Source organism: Lithobates pipiens, unplaced genomic scaffold (genome assembly GCF_037356315.1).
Source record: "Lithobates pipiens isolate NorthernLeopardFrog02 unplaced genomic scaffold, aLitPip1_a1.2 Scaffold_3, whole genome shotgun sequence".
NCBI classification, from domain to species: Eukaryota; Metazoa; Chordata; class Amphibia; order Anura; family Ranidae; genus Lithobates; species Lithobates pipiens.
This window is the reverse complement of record NW_027507790.1, coordinates 158,759,552-158,779,541: the sequence shown is the minus strand read 5'-3', so window position 1 is coordinate 158,779,541 and position 19,990 is coordinate 158,759,552. Positions and strand designations below refer to the sequence as shown.

At 43.1% G+C, this 19,990-nt stretch overlaps 1 protein-coding gene across 2 annotated transcripts in view; it reads left to right on the top strand.

Moving 5' to 3' along the window:
* RASA1 (RAS p21 protein activator 1) overlaps positions 1 to 19,990 on the top strand; it is a 159,009-nt gene that overhangs the window by 126,191 nt on the left and 12,828 nt on the right. For both annotated transcript variants that reach the window (XM_077462433.1, XM_077462435.1), the window contains exons 19-22: positions 105 to 220; positions 2,161 to 2,247; positions 8,406 to 8,473; positions 9,795 to 9,883. In XM_077462433.1, the coding sequence (XP_077318559.1) occupies positions 105 to 220; positions 2,161 to 2,247; positions 8,406 to 8,473; positions 9,795 to 9,883 (360 nt within the window). The remainder of the gene's footprint in view (positions 1 to 104; positions 221 to 2,160; positions 2,248 to 8,405; positions 8,474 to 9,794; positions 9,884 to 19,990) is intronic.

The following is a 19,990-nucleotide window of genomic DNA, read 5'->3' as shown; positions in this document are numbered from 1 at the left end:
GTGTTACCACAATTTTCATTTACACTCTGCAAAATCAATATTGCTAGAATATATTATTAAAGCTTTGTATGGTGTTTATATGGCTATTTTCAAATCTTTTACAGTTAAATCCCTCAAAGTTGGAAAAAAATGAAGATGTGCACACTAACTTGGCACACCTCCTAGGCTTACTTTCTGAATTGGTGGAGAAGATTTTTATGGCAGCCGAAATCCTTCCACCGTAAGTCACCATTATTTGTGTGCATATGTTCAGTTACATCTTATTAAAAAATTGTACAGTACAGGACACAAGGAGAATATTCATAGACCCTGGATTATAGACTGCTACTTTCAGGTGATTGGACATGCCCTTTTTGGGCATACCCCTATAACTCTACCCCACTTTGTGAGACTTTAGTTTCTCAGTGCATTTTGTTAGCCACAGGCTGCTATACAGGTCCAGAGCTGTGGTCCATTTCTATGGTGCCCAAATTTTGAAGAATTTCTCAGGCTTAGTTCTGGCCTTTACCATTACGGTCTATAGGCTAAAAGTGGAAATTGCACTACATCCCTTAGAAGAGGTAGACTTGAAAACCTTGAAACTTGAAAAAAAGAAGAGGCTGCAGAAGATTTTCTTACCCCAGCCTCCGATACACATGATGCTATGGCTGCACACAATATGCTTACCAATGTAGATATGCTTGCTTCAACACAAAAGCTTCAGTATGGTCACACTTGATTCTCCCCAGGCTTTCCAAGTCTCCCTAAGAAATTTGCAAAGTTTTAAAAAGACATATCTTAATCATACAGGGCAGAGGCAACGTATTCATAGACCCTGGGCTTGGAGCTAAGTACACACTGCAAAATGCACTAATCAGATGCTGGTTTTCCAGCATGTCCCGTTGACAAAAGTTGGTCTTTAGACTGACCTCTGTCGGACAGTCTGATGTACACACTGACCAAAAGTCGTCCGGTTCCTCCTGAACCAGCAGATTTGCAGACAGTTTGTACCCAGTGTTAGACTCTTTCTTTCTGGTGAACGGATGCTGACAAGATTTCGAGGACCCCTATAACCCTATCCCACTCAATGAAGTTTTGTGCTAATGTCATAAGGTGATGGATTTTGTTCAGAGAAATCTCTTTGCTTAAAGAGTAAGTAAACCCTGATGGGTTTACTTCCTCTTTGTCTCCCTGCAAAGGTAAAGCATAATGGGCTACTATGCATCGCATAGTAGCACATTATGTGTCACTTACCTGACACAGGAGCCAGCGATGTCACCGCTGTCCCCTGTAGCATGGAGTGGCCATCTTCTTCCGGGTATCGCTGCTTCGACCACTCACAGCACCGGAGCAGCAATGATGTCACTCCCGCGCATGCACACGGGCGCCGCCACTAACGGCATAACGCCGTTAGCAGCGGCATGCCCAGTGCGCCTGCGCGCCGCAGTCTACGGTGCATGCGTTTTTTGGAAATCTCTCCTAAACCGTGTAGGTTTAGGACATATTTCTCAGACCTACGGGTAAGCCTTAATCTAGGCTTACCTGTAGGTCAAAGTGGTTTGTAAGGGTTTACAACCACTTTAAGAGTTCTTTTTATTATTTTATCTTCAATTTTTTCAATCAACGCCACACTACCTTCTAATACCACAAATAGAAGAAGTGCATCTGAATTTGTGTTAATTTTGGGAGCTGTATCTGCACTCACCTTAAAATTGATGCAGCATATTGAGTTAGCTGCAGGGTGTTATACAGGTGGAGGGCTGTGTTCCATCGCTGTGGTACCCAATCCCTAAAGACCCCTTTAAGAAAAACATAGGTTTGCTTTGTTTCCTCTGCTGGTCCCATTATTAGGGCTTTGCCATGTGGGATAGCTGATTGGGGGTGGAAATGGAGAGAATATTATGGTTGTTCATATGTATTGAGCTACTCTGTTCAGTACATTAATATGCTCCCAGACATTAGGGAGCAACAGGATGTTTTGAAGAATGCTTGTCAATACTTCATGTTGACGACTATAGTAAGAAATATAAGATTAGATGCTTAGCATCTTTTTAAAAGTTATGGAAGCTGCATTTAAAGAATTATATGGATATGGGACATGTTAGTCGCTGTTTAGGAACCATTGAATTATATTTATTTTCTTAGCTAACATTTTCTTTTCTGCTGTTTTATTTTTTACAGTACTTTGAGGTATATATATGGGTGCTTACAAAGATCTGTTCAACAAAAGTGGACTTCTAACACAACTATGAGAACCAGAGTTGTTAGGTAAGTGACTAAACTATATTATTGAAAATATACTATTGAAGGAAATGGACGTGGCAATCTTTTTTTTTTTTTTAAGTAGAATAATAATGAAATCCTACATTAAAGTAAAATTGTGGCAAGGCTATGAGCATTCAAATATTTACGTATACTTGGTCGCTCTCCAGGATATGTTAGCCCCCATACCACCCCACCCCCACTGGGTTAGTTGTTCACCACAACAAGGGATAGCAAACGGGGGACTTATGTGAACCTGTTGAAGCAAGATATGAACATATCTTGCTTCACCAGGTAAGAAAGATAGAAACTCATTCAGAGTGGGTTCGGGAGGATGAAAGGGAGGGTTTAGAGTTAATTCATATGGTGCCCAGATTGAGGCTTTAACAAGCAAGAAATAAGCTTTGAAACAAACACTCGCTGGCCTCAGTAGCTGCAGGTACTTTGAATGGAAGCTTGTGCACGCTGCCAGAGGCGCGCATGTTCGCTGCACGGTGGGGGAAACACAAATCCTTGTTTTGACAGGGGAGGAGAGAAAGATGGTCTGTTCCTACTAAGGACTCCTCTAGTTGGTCCCATCTCTTCACAGTTAGAAACACACTTAACCCCTTGATCGCCCCCCAGTGTTAACCCTCTCCCTGCCAGTGACATTTACACAGTAATCCCTGCATTTTTATAGCACTGATCACTGTATAAATGTCAATGGTTCCAAAAAAAGTGTCAATTGTCCGATCTGTCCCCCTCGTGATGACAGTCTCTAAAAATCATAGATCGCCGCCATTACTAGTAAAAAATAAATGATAAAAAATGCCATAAATGTATTCCCTATTTTGTAGACACTATAACTTTTGTTCAAACCAATCAGTATACGCTTATTGCGTTTATTTTTTTACCAAAAATATGTAGAACACATTGGCCTAAACTGATGAAGAAATGTCATTTTTTTAAATTCTTTTTTGGGCATATTTATTATTTCTTTATTTTTATTTTTTTAAATTGTCGCTCTTCTTTTTTTTGAGCAAATACCACCAAAAGAAAGCTCTCCTTGTGGGGAAAAAAAAGTAAACTTTGTTTGAGTACAATGCCACACGACTGTGCAATTGTCAGTTGAAAGCAACGCAGTGCCGTATTGAAAAAAATGGCCTGGTCATCAAGGGGCCAAATCCTTCTGCGGCTGAAGTAGTTAATAGATATGTATGGCCAAAGTGTTTTTTTTTTTTTAGCCAAGCTTTTCTTGTGGAATTACATGTACTTCTGTTCTCCTGTGACCTAGAGCCAGTTTATAGCAAGCTATTTCCAACTATCGGCTGATGTAGCCAGGCCATGCCAGACTCCAAAGGGATATAAAAATATTATTGGGATCCACCCCTTTACTGATAACCTGGCTCTGAGAGACAGAGCCAACAGTGCCTGCCCCTTCAGTGAGGGCTGCCAAAGCATAAATTGGTGACTGACAATCACCATTCTTCACTTGGAGCAGACAGAGAACTGTGCCATCAGTGGCCATGTGATTGCCGCCCAGTTCTCAGAGTAGGCATGGCACAGCTTCAGCATGAAGTGGAGTATGGATGTTTTTTTTTTAAGCCCATTCTTCTTTAATAGCAACTCTCATATTGCATAGATAAAGCATTTACAGGTAATTTCAGTAATTATTAGAGCTCTTTAATTGGGTGAAATCATGCTTTTTATGTTTTAAATATTTTTAATTGATAGTAATTTCCCTCAGCCTTTAAAATGACATGACTTTCAGCTAAAATATCACTAGAAGTTATTAAATTGTCAGTTCCTCCAACCACCCCCACTAATGTGCTTTTCTGCACATTTCAACATTCAGTAGATACTGAACATCACCAAATGAAGCACGTTCATCTTCTGATGTGCACAATGTATTTTTAGTGCTTAGTAGTGTGTGAAATCAAGTACTATCATAATATGTTTGTTTTAATCACTTTGGCCCCGGAAGGATTTACCCCATTAAAGCGGAGTTCTCTCACTCAAAAGTGCCACATTTGGAATGCAAATTTTTTTTTGGGGGGGGGGCAGCACCCACTTCCGCTCTCACGCCTAGGCGGTGACTCCTCTCCCCCCTCCTTTCCTGTAATCTTCTGGGACACATTGCAGAAGATTGCCCGGTCACTGAGAAGGTGCAGCGCACATCTGGCTGTGAAAACTGCAAGCTGTCACAGCCAGTGCTGCGGAGAGAAAAAGGAGTGAGGCTTCGGGCAGCCCCATCGCTGGACTGTGGGACAGGTGAGTGTCTGTTTATTAAAAGTTAGCAGCTACACTTTTTGTAGCTGCTGACTTGTAATAAACTTAAACGGGTGGAACACCTCTTTAACCACTTCCCTACCAGCCTATAGTCATGACATCCGCAGGAGCACTCTGCCATCTTGGGCAGGCATCATACGACATCCTCTTCTATTCGCCGCTCCTATAGCGATTGGGGATGAGGTGTATACCTTGGACACTGCCCATTCCAGATCAGTGTAAAGAGCAAAATCGTCTCTTTAACACGTGCCTGGCTGTGTCCAATCACAGCTGGTCACGTGCACTGTTCTCGTGCGTGCCCCTAGAGGCTCGCAGAACAGCGATCGGGAACGAGGCTTGTCACCCTGACACAGCCCATCCCCGATCGTGCTAAAGAGCCAATGAAATTGGCTCATTGGACACAGCCAGTCACATGCTGATCACAGAATGTCAACCCACAGTAACAAGTTGTTCCCGGGCTCTCCTCCTCGCACAGTAATCGTGTGCGAGGAGAAGATTGTGGTAACAGCTCATTACTGCTTACAGTGTACACCCAATCACACTGATTGGACCCCCCCCCCCAATAAAGAGGACCTGTCACCAGCTCATCTGATTACCCGAGTACCTGTCACCAGCTCATGCTATTTGAGGGCCGGGAGACACAACCAGCAGGGAGCCATCAGACTTGAGGACCTATACCGCTGCCTGCAGCACACTGCACCCAAAGGCGATATCCTCATGCCTTTTCACATCCACCTGATAAAATCTGATGAATGTGTGGACTGAAGACCAAGTTGCGACCTTGCAGATCTGAGCCATGGAAGCCTGGTGATGCACTGCCCAAGAAGCACTAACCGCTCTGGTAGAGTGCGCTTTGATTTAAAAAGGAGGAACCTTACCTTTTAAACCATGGGCCTGAATTATAACTTGCTGAATCCACTTAGAAATTGTGGATTACGACGCTGCCTGTCCTTTCCTAGGACCTTCTGGCAGCACAAATAAGACATCAGTCTTCTGGATCTGGGCAGTCCCCTCTAAATAGACCTTGGCCGCTCTCACCACATCAAGACAATGTAGTGACTTCTCTTCCTTAGAACGTGGTTTTGGAAAAAACTATGGTAGGACAATCTCTTGGTTCAGGTGATAACCTGAGACCACCTTAGGTAGAAAACCTGGACGAGGACGCAACACGACCCTGTCCTCTGTGAATAATTAACTATGGCTCCTTACAGGGAAAAGTAGTAAATTCCAAAACCCTCCTTGCTGAGGATACAGCAACCAAGAGCGCTAATTTCTTTGTCAGGACTAAAGGAGTATGCTTTATTGGTTCAAAGGGCTGTTTCTGCAACGCTGACAAAACTAAGTTCAAGTCCCAAGGGTTCAAAGGTGATCTAACTGGCGGACTAATCCGCATCACCCCTTGCATAAAAACCCGAACCAAAGAATGCGAAGAAAGTGGCCTTTAAAATAAAAACGATAAAGCCTAAAGCCCTTAATAGTACTCATTCATCTCTACTCCTAATTGTAGAAAGGCAAGAATTCTGCCTATGCTATACTTCCGAGGGTGCCAACCCTTGGACTCGCACCAGGAAAGATAAGCCCTCCAGACTCTATAATATATGATTCTGGAAGATGGCTTCCTTGCATTAATCAAGGTAGAGACAACTGACGCGGATAGCCCACGTTTCTTCAAAATGTGGGCCTCAATAGCCAAGTCATTAAATTTAGAGTTTGTAAGGTAGGATGGAATATCGTCCCCTGTGAGAGTAGGTCTGGACGCAGTGGAATGAGCCATGGATCCCCCACCGCCATTTTTATGATTTCTGCATACCAGGACCTTCTGGGCCATGCTGGGGCTTCAAGAATTACCGACTTTCTTTCCAGCTTGATTCTGCAAAGAAGTTGTGGCAGCAGCTGAATAGGGAGAAATGCATAAATTGGTGAGAACTGATCCTACGGGGTCACCAACGCATCTGTTCTGCATGCGAGTGGATCCCTCGTCCTAGATACAGTCATCCAACTTCATGTTGAACCTGGATGCCGTAAAGGGGGTGGGGGAACAAACCAGGCTGTTTGTAGTCTCCAACCCCTACTTTCCCCAGGGGGGAGAAGCTGCAGCAAGATTACATACATGCAAACTTCCCCTGCAATCCAGGACTGCCCACCTTGAATATGTTCCTGAATTGGCTGGACCCAACATACTGTCTGCTGACACAGAGCTAGAGAAGCAACATAATAAGGTATGCATTTACACCAGGGGTGCCCAACCTTTTGAAGAGCGAGGGCCACTTAAGCGACTTAGTAACCAGTCGTGGGCCACAATGAGCAAGATGACAGTTCTGTGTCCACTCTGCATATGCAAAGGGGACACAGACACAGCCCACTCTACTCTATGGGCCCTCTCATCTGATCAAATGGAAGGGGACAGATCCACTTTCCATTTTTTTTAACATATCGGATTGGAAGGAGGCAGGTGTAAACAGACACAAGTCTGTTTACATCTGCCGCTCCATAGAGGTGAATGGAGGGTCAGATTGGGTCAGACAGATCATGTTAAAGGGGCTTAATGCCCCGTACACACGTAACAGACTATCCGGCGGACTTAGTCTAGCGGACTTCCCGAAACGAGCTACTTGCCCACACGCGGCACTTTTTCAGCGGACTAATATGGTGTACTAAGTCCGTCTGACTATCCGCCATACTTTTGAAATGAACGGACTCGGCCACACATGCAGAGGAAAGTCCGCTCATTTTGAGCGTGTCTCCAGGTAGCCGGGGCCAGCAAAGGAGGCATCGCTGGCCCCGTCACCTGGTATGGACTTAAAGGGGAACCCCTACACCAAAAAATCGTCATGAGGGTCCTCCCTAGGTCCATATAAGACCCTTTTCCAAGCACGCTACCTGGCCGGCCAGGAAAGGGGGTGGGGACAAGCGAGCGCAACCCGCGCGCCCCCCCCCCCCCCCCCCACCCCAAAGCACCTTGTCCTCATGTTGATGAGGACAGGGGCCTCTTCCCAACAACCCTGGCCGTTGGTTGTCGGGGTCTGCGGGCGGGAGGCTTATCAGAATCCGTGAGCCCCCTTTAATAAGGGGGCCCCGGATCCCGGCCCCCCACCCTATGTGAATGAGTATGGGGTACAACCTCCTGCATTCTGTGTGAATAGACATAGGTGCGGGCTTGGGAGCGAGCCCGCATGGGTGTCCACCATAGGAGAGCCTTCTCCAACATGGACACTCGATTCGGGGAGGAGCCACCAACACTGCTGAAGAACCCCAGAAGAGGTAGATTGGGGCCACACTGTGCAAAATGAACTGCACAGTAGAGGTAAGTATGACATATTTGTTATTTAAAAATAAAAAATCGTTAGTAAAATAAATCTTTCTTCTTTTAATCCATGTTATACTTGCCTTCTCTGTGCAGTAGTATTGCACAGAGCAGACCAAAGCCACTTACTCTGGGGTCCCCTGCCAGTGCGTCTGGCTCCTTCTCTTCTCGGTTTTCCACCATAGGAGGCTACTTCCTATGGCGGTGCACCTGTGATCTTGATCCTGAGCTGCGCTGCCTGTGTCTAAAGACCGACAGCGTGGCTCGGATCCGCTTCCTCATCACAAGATTTGCCAATGGTTCCCACTGCTCTTAGCCGAAGCCTGTGAGAGCTACAGATGGGCACATCCCTGGATTGAGATCCGGCTCGGGTAAGTATAAGGGGAGTTGAGAGAGTGATACACAAACGGAAATATTTTTTACCTTAATGCAGGAAATGCATTACGGTAAAAAAAATGTTTCAGCTTCACAAACACTTTAACTACTGTGGGCTCTGTAAAACAGTGTTTGCTACTAGGTTTTAACATATTTAGTGTGAATTAGTCTTCAGTATATCAGTTTTTTTTAATCCTTTCCTGTGTCTATTTTTCAGCGGCTTTGTTTTTCTACGACTAATCTGTCCTGCTATCCTTAATCCAAGGATGTTTAATATCATCTCAGGTAAGAAAAAGAATCCTTAATGTGCTCGCTTTAGTGTTACAAAATAAGTATGATGTAGCTTCTAATATAAGAATGTGCTGCATTTTTTCTTATTAATAGGGGGCACTGTTAAGTTATTGATCTTGTCCAGGATGCAAGTCTGGAGAGATGTCTGTACAGGCAGGCAGTTACTAGAAAGCAGGAAGATCGGTGAACTCAGAGAGAGCTTGCTAGTGCCCTCCGAGTTCAGTGATAACTACAAGTTGTCTGCGTAGTGGCAGGCAGTAGTTGTAGTTCATTCATTCACAGATCGTTCTGAATAAATGATGTGACCCATTGGGTGGAGCCCTTCGCAGTTAAACCTTTTAAATAGTGACAGCGGCGAGAAGATTCTCTGACCTCTGTCACAGCTTGGGACCAGGAGGTCGCATGCAGGTACTCACCGTTAACATATTACCAAAGGTGAACTTTTCCTTTAGCATGGCAAGTGCTGAGGCCATATGTTTTTAATATTTGAAGCTTTAACAACACTTTACCATAACAAAACTTTGTAATGCTTAGAAAAAAGTTTTTAGCCTCACACATCTGCATACATATCTGTATAATCATTTCTGTGAAAAAAAAATAGTATATTTGTGAAATGTATATATCGTTCCTTTGTTGTGACCTCTTTAAAAGCACTGAAAGTAGAGAAAATAGCTGTTGAACCTGGTAGAAATCCATTGAGCTCCCAACTTCTTATATAGAGCTGACAAAGCTGTTTCTACTGCACTGAAATCCCAAGCAGTGATGTTAGCCCTGACTGAAGGCCTTCTGTAATCCAGAAGGTACAAACCAGACAGGGTTGACAATGCTGGCTGGGACTTCAGAGCTGCAGAACCTCTGTTTGCTTATACAAGAAATTAGGAGTTCTTGGGCCCGCTCTAAGTAGAGAGAGGTGACTGTCAGCAATCACTGGAGCGGCTGGCTCAGGTTTTCAGCGGTGTGCTAAGAGGATGGGCCAGCTGCCTGTAAGGTATCTGTGTAGATCCCAACATTGTCGGGTGCCTTCAGAGTCTGCAGTGGCTCTGTGATGTCAGCTGATTTTATCCCGCTTTTGTCTGATTCTGGGTCACAGGAAGGCACAAGTGCACTCCTTTGGCCCACAAGAGAAGTATGGCCAAAAAAGCTTTGGTCATACTTCTCTTTTTAAAATGTCTGTGTCCACATGCTTTGATGGGAACAGAATGAAATGTATAAACACGTAATTACCTTGTATTTATAAGAGCTTGTATCATAGCTGGTAACTGTAAAGTATTCTTAGGATCTAATCTTTACTGTTTTGATATTTATTCTCTGATAGATTCTCCTTCTCCAACTGCTGCAAGGACATTGACGCTGGTCGCCAAGTCTCTGCAAAATTTAGCAAATTTGGTTGAATTTAGATCCAAAGTAAGTAAATAGCAGAATACATTTAAAACCGATTTGAAGAAATACAGTCTATCTAGGCACTAAGCTACTAAATAAAAAATTACAAAGGAGCACGTGTGCCTTGCAGCAATGGTGTCCTTGGTTCACATCCCAGCCAGGACACTATCTGCGTGAAGGTTGCAGGTTCTCTCTGTGGTTGCAAGTTTCTACTAGGTACTTCGGTTTCCTCCCAACCTCAAGAGACTTGCTGGAAAGTTAATTGGCTCCTGTTTAAATTGGCCCTAGTTTGTGTGTGCATGCATGTATGCATGGGAGATAGGGACCTTAGATTGTAAGCTCTTTGAGGGCAGGGACTGATGTGAATGGTACCGTATGCCCTGCCTAAATAAACAGCACTATATAAATACATGTAAAACAAAATGGGGAAAAAAACCCATAGCAACCAATTAAATCTGGTTATTTTGGGGTACAGTTTGTAAGCCTATACAGAACAATTGTGTGAACACCTAGATTACACTAGGTATGGCATTTGAACAGGTCAATTCATACCTCTTATCACAGTTGTCCAGAACCACAAATCCAGTTTTATTATTGTGTGTTTCTATTAGGTATTTCTATTTGTGTGCAGGGGTGTGATATGAAAGTTGTAATTTAGAAACTTAGGAATCTTAAACTATAGATGCATGTATCTCCATAGACATGTTGCTTAAAAATGTAATTATGCCAAGGATCTTAGTTTGTGTATAAAAGTATAAAAACAAAAAAACTTGGCAACATGCTGGCTGTATTTTTAACCGCTCCCTGCCCAATCATGTGACCACAGTGAATTGATGTCCTGCCGCTTCCTGATCACCAGAATCTGTCTGACCTCACCCTGGGGTTACCTGTGAACTAGTTATTCTCTGCATTCATTCTGAGTATTTATTTCCCTGACATGGCAACTCCTCTAATCCTTGGAGGGGGCTTCTGTATCTGTGTTGTCCATGGTTAGGCTGTGAGTCCTTCCTTGTTGGGAAATTAATGTTAATTTCCATCTCCTGGTTGAATCAATTTGACCAATCCCATACCGTGTCTCCTCATATTTAAAAAAAATGTTAAATTGCATTTCTGTTTGGAACAGTGTTGAGCGTACAGGAACTCTGGATTGGTGTCTCGTTGGTGGTAGGTGGGAGACTCTGCCAAATTCTCTGTCAGGGTATACAGAGAGGACAATTTAAAATAGGTACAGTAGGATCTATTGTAGCTAATAAGACACGAGGTGCAAATAGTATTGTACTAATATAGATTTAGATCCCGAATGTCAACGGAAGCACCATACAGTTAATTGCTTTCCCTGTGCTTGCTTTATGGAATGTTGGGGGATTATGCTCCATATTTATGAATACAAGTTAGACATTAATATTTAATTTTAAAAGAATTTAAGTCTATATTAACATAATTATGAAACACAAACTTGTCCATCATGTCTTCAGCATTGTGGACAGTGCAAACATATGTTTCTAAGGCTTCTTGCAATTCATTTTAAGCGATTATCACTTCAAAACACTGGTATCTTGTAACTTTGTTAACGTTTGTCTAAATTTTATAGAAGGGGGATTTGGGACTTTAAATGAGGCCCGGTTCAGTGCCTCCATCCCTGGTTCAGGTATATAACAAAGGGAAATTTGGGACTTTAAATGAAGCAGTTGGAATGCGGAGGTAAGAGTAAAAAAAGTTTTTTATTCATAACATAGTAATGGTAGAGGAATAATTTTATATATAGATATGGGTAGAAAGAAAATGTCATGCGTAGCTCCTCCCCCGTACTCGTTACATTCAATCAGAACTTCAAGGTCACCAGACTCCTCCCCCTTCCCTTCATTAGCAGATGGAGGCACTTAGGGGAAGGGGGGGGGAGGGGTCAAGTGACATCGATGTCGGTGATGTCACCGGATCTCCGACGGAACTCCCTGAATACCCGGAAGGTGGCAGAGAGGCGAGTACCGATCAAAAGAATTTTGATCGATCAAAAAAATGTAGCGATTAATTGAGGAATTAATCTTTAATTTCCACTGCCCTAGTTCATTGATATGTATTTTTTATCCATCATTCTAAATCTTGTGCCAATTAAGTGTGTTTGTGTGTTTGTGCGTGTGTGTTTATAAAATTATTTCTCTACCATTACTATGTTATGAATAAAAAACCTTTTTACTCTTGCCTCCGCATTCCAACTGCTTCATTTAAAGTCCCAAATTTCCCTTTGTTATATATCTGAACTTTTGTCTAAATGTAACTTTTCTTACATTTGTATTTTAAGAATATTTGTAAATGAGTGACAAATACTGAGGTAAAGATAAATATGTGCATAGAATTATCTTCTTCTGAACTTACATTTCTGTTCAGTAGAAGGGTTCTGTTGATTAATTATAAAACCTACTTAAATTACCTAAAGAATTTTTAGCAACCCTTCAGTAATAGTAACTTGATACAAGTCAGCTATTCCAATACTTATTGTGATGAGCAAATTTAATTAGATTTTTAGCACATTTTTAAAGTTGAAGCAAAAACCTCTGTAGTAGGGTCCCCCCAACACTGCAAACGTTAAAGGGGTTGTAAAGGTAAATATTTTTTCACCTTAATACATTCTATGCATTAAGGTGAAAAAACATCTCACAGTGCCCCCCCCCCCCCCCCCCCGTTTTACTTACCTGACCCCTTGAAAGTCCCGTGCTCGCCCCCGACATCCTCTTCGCCTCTCAGCCTGGCCGCTGATTGGCTGGAGTGGATGGATTGAAAGCAGCGCAGCCATTGGCTCGCGCTGCTGTCAATCACACCCAATGATGTGGCGCGCCGGAGCTGAGTGATACAGCGAGCGGCTATATCACGGGAGCATGCCCGCAAGTGCTTCTCACCATGCGGGGGCTCGCATGAAGGTGAGAAGTACTTGCGGGTGGAAGCAGAGACAGCCGCCGAGGGACCCCAGAAGAGCAGGTTCGGAGCCACTCTGTGCAAAACAAGCTGCACAGTGGAGGTAAGTATAACATGTTTGTTATTTTAAAAAATAAATAACTTTACAACCCCTTTAAATGCTTGTCTTGTCTAGGGGGAACAGAACAAAGCAACGGCAGTATATTTGCCTCATATCTCTCTGTTACACAGTTGCATAGTAGGTGAGGTTAAAAAAGACACAAGTCCAGCAAGTCAAACCTATGTGTGTGATTATATGTCAGTATTACATTGTATATCCTTGTATCTTGTGGTAGTTCAGGTGCTTATCGAATAGTTTTTTTAAACTATCGATGCTGCCCGCTGAGACCACCTCCTGTGGAAGGGAATTCTACATCCTTGTCGCTCTTACAGTAAAGAACCCTCTACGCAGTTTAAGGTTGAAACTCTTTTCTTCTAATTTTAATGAGTGGCCACATGTCTTGTTAAACTCCCTTCCTCAAAAAAGTTTTATCCCTATTGTGGGGTCACCGGTATGATATTTGTAAATTGTAATCATATCCCCTCTCAAGCGTCTCTTCTCCAGAGAGAATAAGTTCAGTGCTCACAACCTTTCCTCATAACTAATATCCTCTAGACACTTTATTAGCTTTGTTGCCCTTCTTTGTACTCTCTCCATTCCAGTACATCCTTCCTGAGGACTGGTGCCCAGAACTGGACAGCATAATCTAGGTGCGGCCGGACCAGAGTCTTGTAGAGCGGGACAATTATGGCTTTATCTCTTGAGTTGATCCCCTTTTTAATGCATGCCAATATTCAGTTTGCTTTATTAGCAGCAGTTTGGCATTGCTTGCCATTGCTGAGCCTATCATCTTCTAGGCCTCCCAGGTCCTTTTCCATCCACTATCCTGTTGGTGCTTGTCTTCTCTGTTTTTTTGTGGCTGGGCCCTCGGCATCCTCACTTACAATCCAAAACCAGTGGTCCTGCATTGTGTCAGATGTCAGTGCCTACAACCAGCTGAGCAGTCAAGAGAAGCTGTTTTGGGGGGGACTGGCTATTCAACTTGAGGATATAAATGAAATGATTGAGGATAATGCAACATCCCTATATACTATCAAAGGGGGGGGGGGGGTGCGCTAGAAAATTGCACTGAAATCAATTTTGTGCCTCAAAAGTCCAATCTTAAAACATGATTTATTATTATTATTATTATCTCAATCATTAGTGGGCGGCACAGTGGTGTAGTGGTTAGCACTCTCGCCTAGCAGTAAAAAGGGTTGCTGGTTCAAATCCCAACCACGACACTACCTGCCTGGAGTTTGCATGTTCTCCCTGTGCCTGCGTGGGTTTCCTCCGGGTACTCCGGTTTCCTCCCACACTCCGAAGACATGCAGGTAGGTTAATTGGCTTCTGTCCAAAATTGGCCTTAGTATATGAGTGGGGACCTTAGATTGTGGGCTCCTTGAGGGTAGGGACCAATGTGAGTGTGCAATGTACAGGAATAGGGGTAGACACTCACTCAGGTTGAACTGGATGGACTGGTGTCTTTATTCAACCTTACTACTAACTATGAAACTATGAATCATAAAATGGATTTCCTGTAATTGTCCACATAACATTATATAGTACAAATCTTAAACTTTAACCACTTGCCGACTGGCTCACGGTGGCAAAGTTGCATGGGTGCCCAAACAATGTACCCATGTTGCTGCGTCATCTGTGGCTAGCGGGTGGTGCACACATTCTACCAGCGGCACGCGACCACAGGTCCTGAGGACTCTTATGTCCGCCGGTGTCCCGTGATCATGGCACAAAGAAGCAGAACGGAGAGATGCCTATTTAAACTAGCCATTTCCTTGTTCTGCCTAACAACATGACCGTGATCTACTGCATCTCGGTCATGTTCTAGTGAGCCCATCCCCCCTACAGTTAGAAAACGCTGAGGGAACACTGTTAACCCCTTGATCGCCCCCTAGTGTTTAACACCTTCCCTGCCAGTGTCATTTATGCAGTAATCAGTGAATTTGTATAGCACTGATTGCTGTATAAATGCCATATGTATAAATGGTGTCAAAAGTGTCCGATCATCTGTATGTCGCATTGATAAAAATGCAATAAATCCCCTGTTTTGTAGACTCTATAACTTTTGCACAAACCAATCAATGCACTTATTGCGATTTTTTTTGTTTTTTCTTCCAAAAATATGTAGGCGAATACATATTGGCCTAAACTGTGGTAGAATTTCCTTTTTTATATATATTTTTTGGGGCTATTTATTATAGCAAAATGTAAAAAAAAAAAAAATGTGTTTTTTTTTTTTTTCTTTCAAAATTGTCCCTCCTTTTTTTTTTTTTTGTTTATAGCGCAAAAAAATAAAAACCGCAGAGGTGATCACATACAACCAAAAGAAAGCTCTATTTGTGAGAAAAAAAGGACGTCCATTTTGTTTGGGTACAATGTCACACGACTGCGCAATTGTCAGTTAAACCGATGCAGTGCCATATCACAAAAAAGGGATTGGTCAGGATGGGGGTAAATCCTTCCGGGCTGAAGTGGTTATGTTATGTAATGTAATGTAATGAAGCAACATATTATATCAACACTTCCTGGAGGATAAGGTACATATACCTTCGCAGTGCCAGGAGAAGGTCACTGAAAGGGTCTTTTTTTTTTTTCAGCTTTAAAAACTTTCACCAAAGGAATGCAAATGTTTTTAATATGTTTGTTAGGCATTTACTTGACTGTAAGGTCTACTGTGGAGTATATTTAAAAAGGAGATCTTTCTAATGCACCTGGACTCCAAGTAATATTGCAGTACTGATTGTGTTCAAATATTTAAGGCGAAGATTTCAGCTGTGCACAGTAAAAATGCCTGTATGTTCTAAAATTCACCAATCTGTAATAGAGGTCGACCGATATGGGTTTTTCTCTGGCCGATGCCGATGCCGATATTTAGAAATCATGGTGGCCGATGGCCGATATATGATGCCGATTTTTTGGGCCGATAAGTTAGGCCGATTTTATTATTTTTTTTTTAATCCCCCCAACACACCTTTCCTATTGGGGCATTTTTCAGGCGCTTTTGGGCTAAAAATAGCGCCTGTAAAGTGCCTGCAAAATGGCTCCCCTGCAGTCTGTGTGAAAGACAGAGTGCTTTCACACTGAGGCGATGCGCTGGCAGGATCTTAAAAAAAAAAAAAAGTCCTGCAAGCAGCACGTTTGGAGTGGTGTATACCGCTCCTCCACCACTCCTGCCCATTGATATGAATGGGCACCACTGCCGAAGCGCATGCAGTGCGATTTGGCAGCAGTGCTTCATGGGCGCATTTAACCTCTTCCTTGGCCGCTAGCTGGGTTATATGTGCCCCACTAGCAGCCAAATAGCCCCGCTAAAATGATGGTAAAGAGCCGCTAAAACTTGCGTTTTACCATCAACGCCTGCCCGCTCCAGTGTGAAAGCAGTCTTCATATACAGAAAATTTCTTACATTTAAACATTTATTAAACAAAACAAACCTCCAATCAGTGTATGTATGATTTAGATTAAAAAAAACTTTAACTTTACTGTTTTTATTTTATTTTTATTTTTTAAATAGTGTATTTTTTTCCCAAAAAAATGCATTGGAAAGACCTCTGTGCAAATGCCGTGTGACATAAAATATTGCAACAACCGCTATTTTATTCCCTAGGATCTCTGCTAAAAATATATATATAATTTTTGGGGGGTCTAAGTAATTTTCTGGCAGAAAATACAGGATTTTTACTTGTAAGCAACAAGTGTCAGAAAAGATTTAGTCTTTAAATGGTTAAACTGAGAACTTCTACACACTGAGTTGACTTCATTCATTCAAGTGTAAACATTGTATCATTTTGTTCTTTTCTTGGCAGCCTGCCCAGAGAGGAGGAAAGTGTTTCTATGACGACTCAGGCAACTTACACTGACTTCTATACAGAAGTCATTTCAAAGTCCTGCTGTAGTTCTAAATCGGCTTTTTATCAGCACAATCGGCCGATGCCGATTATTAAAAAAACGGCAAATATCGGCCGATATATCGGCCGACCTCTAATCTGTAACCATTTTGACAATACATGCAATAGCCAAATTCATCCTTATAGTAGTCTATTAGCAGTTGTAAAAGAATGCAAGCACTGAAAAAACCGATGTGAGCCTGGGCGCTAGGTTTCAGTGTTTCTTAAATCCCAATTTTAAGTTATATTAAAGAGCTTGTAAACCTCCCTGTGTAAGCTGTACCCATAGGTAAGCCTAGAATTAGGCTCACCTTACAGGTACTGTAAATATCTCCTAAACGTGCACTGTTTAGGAGATATTTACTGTATACTGCACTGATTGTCAGTGGCGCATGCGCTCTGAAGGAACGGCCGCCCATGCCATTCCTTCAGGAGCGTGTGCGGTGAACGGCGGCTCCCGCACGCATGCACGGGAGTGACGTCCGCATTCCTGGAAGGAAGATGGATGCGGCCTGTAGAGGGGACGACGCGGCCTGTGTTTGCAGGTAAGTTTTTCGCATAATGTGCTAGTTATGTGATGCATACTAGCACATTATGCCTTTACTTTGCGGGTAAGAAGAATGGAAGAAAAACCCACCTGGGTTTACTTCCTCTTTAAAGCTCAATTGAACTTTCAGTTTTAGTGGGCTAAATACATTTGGGTACATCAAAACAAAGGTGTTCAATGTTGGATTGTATTCTTTAGAAAGCATCCACAGCCAGCCTGTCCCCTGCCAACATGTTGTGGAGAAAAGGGCCCTTAAGGATATGTAAAGGACCTGTGTATAGCTATAGGCACGTGATTATTATGCAGGCAAATTGCTGAATAGATTAAATACTGCACATATAAGAGCTATATTACCTACCACAGAATTGGTAGTCCTGCCCATTCATTCATGAGATTTACATCTTCCAGAAAGCACCTGGAAACCTGACTTTACCTATTGTTCGTTGAGGGACACAGCTGGTCAATAAGCAACCTGGGGTTATATTGCTGCCTATTGGAAAAAAAAAAAAGATACTAGGCACATAGAAAACGAAAGCCTGGTACTCATTGTGAGTTTTTCCTCCTTCAACCCAGTGAAGGGGGGAGAAACTGAAGCGCTCTGGAGGAGCCACTGTGCTAACAATCCTATGTCCTCCCCCACTGAGCTATTGTGTTCTGATAGAGGGCGCCTCAGTACCCCCCTAGAACACATCAGTGATCAGCCTGTGTGTATGGCCCTTAAAGATCATCCCCATAGAGCTATAACCCCTTCTACACTTCCTGTTCAGTATTGCTTAGTGTCCCTAGGAGAATGGCTTAAATTGGAAGACATTAACAGCTACTGGTAGATTAAAGCAGCAAACAAGCATAGGTTTTCCCAGTTTATTAGGTATACTGGTGTTCTGTCACAGTCGTTTTTCTGTCCCTAGACTCGCTCTTGTGAGTGGCTAGCAGGCTATATTATGTGTTGAGGTTTTTCTTCTGTTTGTATCTGAGGCTATGTGTACGGTATTTGCTGCAGAAGAGGCTGTAGCTGTAAGGCCATTTTATGAAGTGGGTAAGATTTCTTCTTTTACTACTGGGCTTGTCAACTAACTTTTTTTTTGAAAGACAGACCGAGATAAATCAAATCATCCTACATAAGTTGTTGTCTATTTTTAGCTCTCTCCTCTACATTCTGTTCAAATTGTAGAATTTATAGTTTGCCTGATTGTCCAGAAGGCAGAGGGCAGGGAGCTTAAATTATACTCTGCAGCGCTCAGTGAGGAGAGCTCTGAGAGCTGATTGGAAGGAAAATATGCACCCCCTCCCCACCCCTTTCACACAGGAACAAAGATGAGGCCGTCAATCGCAGGTTGTGTGCTGGAGATCCTTCCCATGTCAACTTTTTTTCTGTTGGTGTCAGGAAAACTTGTCAGAACTGACTCGTGCTGATAGCAGAGGAACAAGGCAGCAGATAGAAATTACACTTGGTGTTCTGGGTTGTGACAAGTATGCTCTATAGAGGGATATGCTTTGTTCATATTTCATGTCTGAAATTTACTACCACTTTAAGTGTTGGTTGGCAGAAAAAACGAGCGAGTTTCTTGTTACACCTGCCCTTTGTGGGAAACTGTCTTTTAGGCTCTTTACTGAAGCTAGTGATTAAAGTTGAGTTGGAGTGAGAGTCACTTACTTAGTCCTAGCAAAGCTAAGGATCAACAGAAGCAGGTCAATGCCTTCAAAACAATCCTTTCATTCCTCAGGTTCCAGTTTCCAAAGCTTTCCACCCCTCTGAGTTCAGGGGGTTCTAAATGTTTTAGCAAACCAAAGGATCCAGACCTGAGGATAAATACAACACCCACATGAAGGTCCACCCCTGCCAGTTCCATCCATGGTGGGCAGACGTCTTGGGAAGCTCACACAACCAACTCCTGGGTGCACGAGATTACATCTTCAGTTTCTTAGCAACGTCAGATGGGCTTCCTTTCAGCCATTTAAAGAGGAAGTAAACCCTTACAAACCACTTTGACCTACAGGTAAGCCTAGATTAAGGCTTACCTGTAGGTCCAAGAAATATCTCCTAAACCTATATGGTTTAGGAGATATTTGCCCGAAAACGGGCACCGCTGTCTACGGCGCATGCGCCGTAGACAGCGGCGCGCAGGCGCACTAAACGCGGCAGTTCCAAGAATGGAGCTGCCGCATTTGTCGACTCCCGTGCGCATGCGCGGGAGTGACGTCATCGCGGCTTTGCCGAATGACAGCGGCGGAGCTGCGAGACGCCACTCCTGTGCGCATGCGCGGGAGTGACGTCATCGCGGCTTCGCCGCTGTCATTCGGCGGAGCTGCGAGACGCCACAAGCAAGATGGATGCGGCGGACTACAGGGGACAGCGGCGACTTCACTGGCTCCTGTGTCAGGTAAGTGACACATAATGGGCTACTATGCGATGCATAGTAGTCCATTATGCTTTACCTTTGCAGGGAAAAAAAGAGGAAGTAAACTCATCAGGGTTTACTTCCTCTTTAAGCATTGTTGTCCTAGGAGGTTATTTTTCTATTCCCCAACTGAAAAGTTTAAAATTTTTGACTTAAAAGCAAAGTATGGGATTTTTTCATTTTTTTTTTTATCCCATATTAATACTTACCTAGGTGGATACAGCATCGAAGCAAGCTAACGAACATCGCTTATGGCTTGGTTTTCTCACCTCCCTGAGCTGCCTGTCA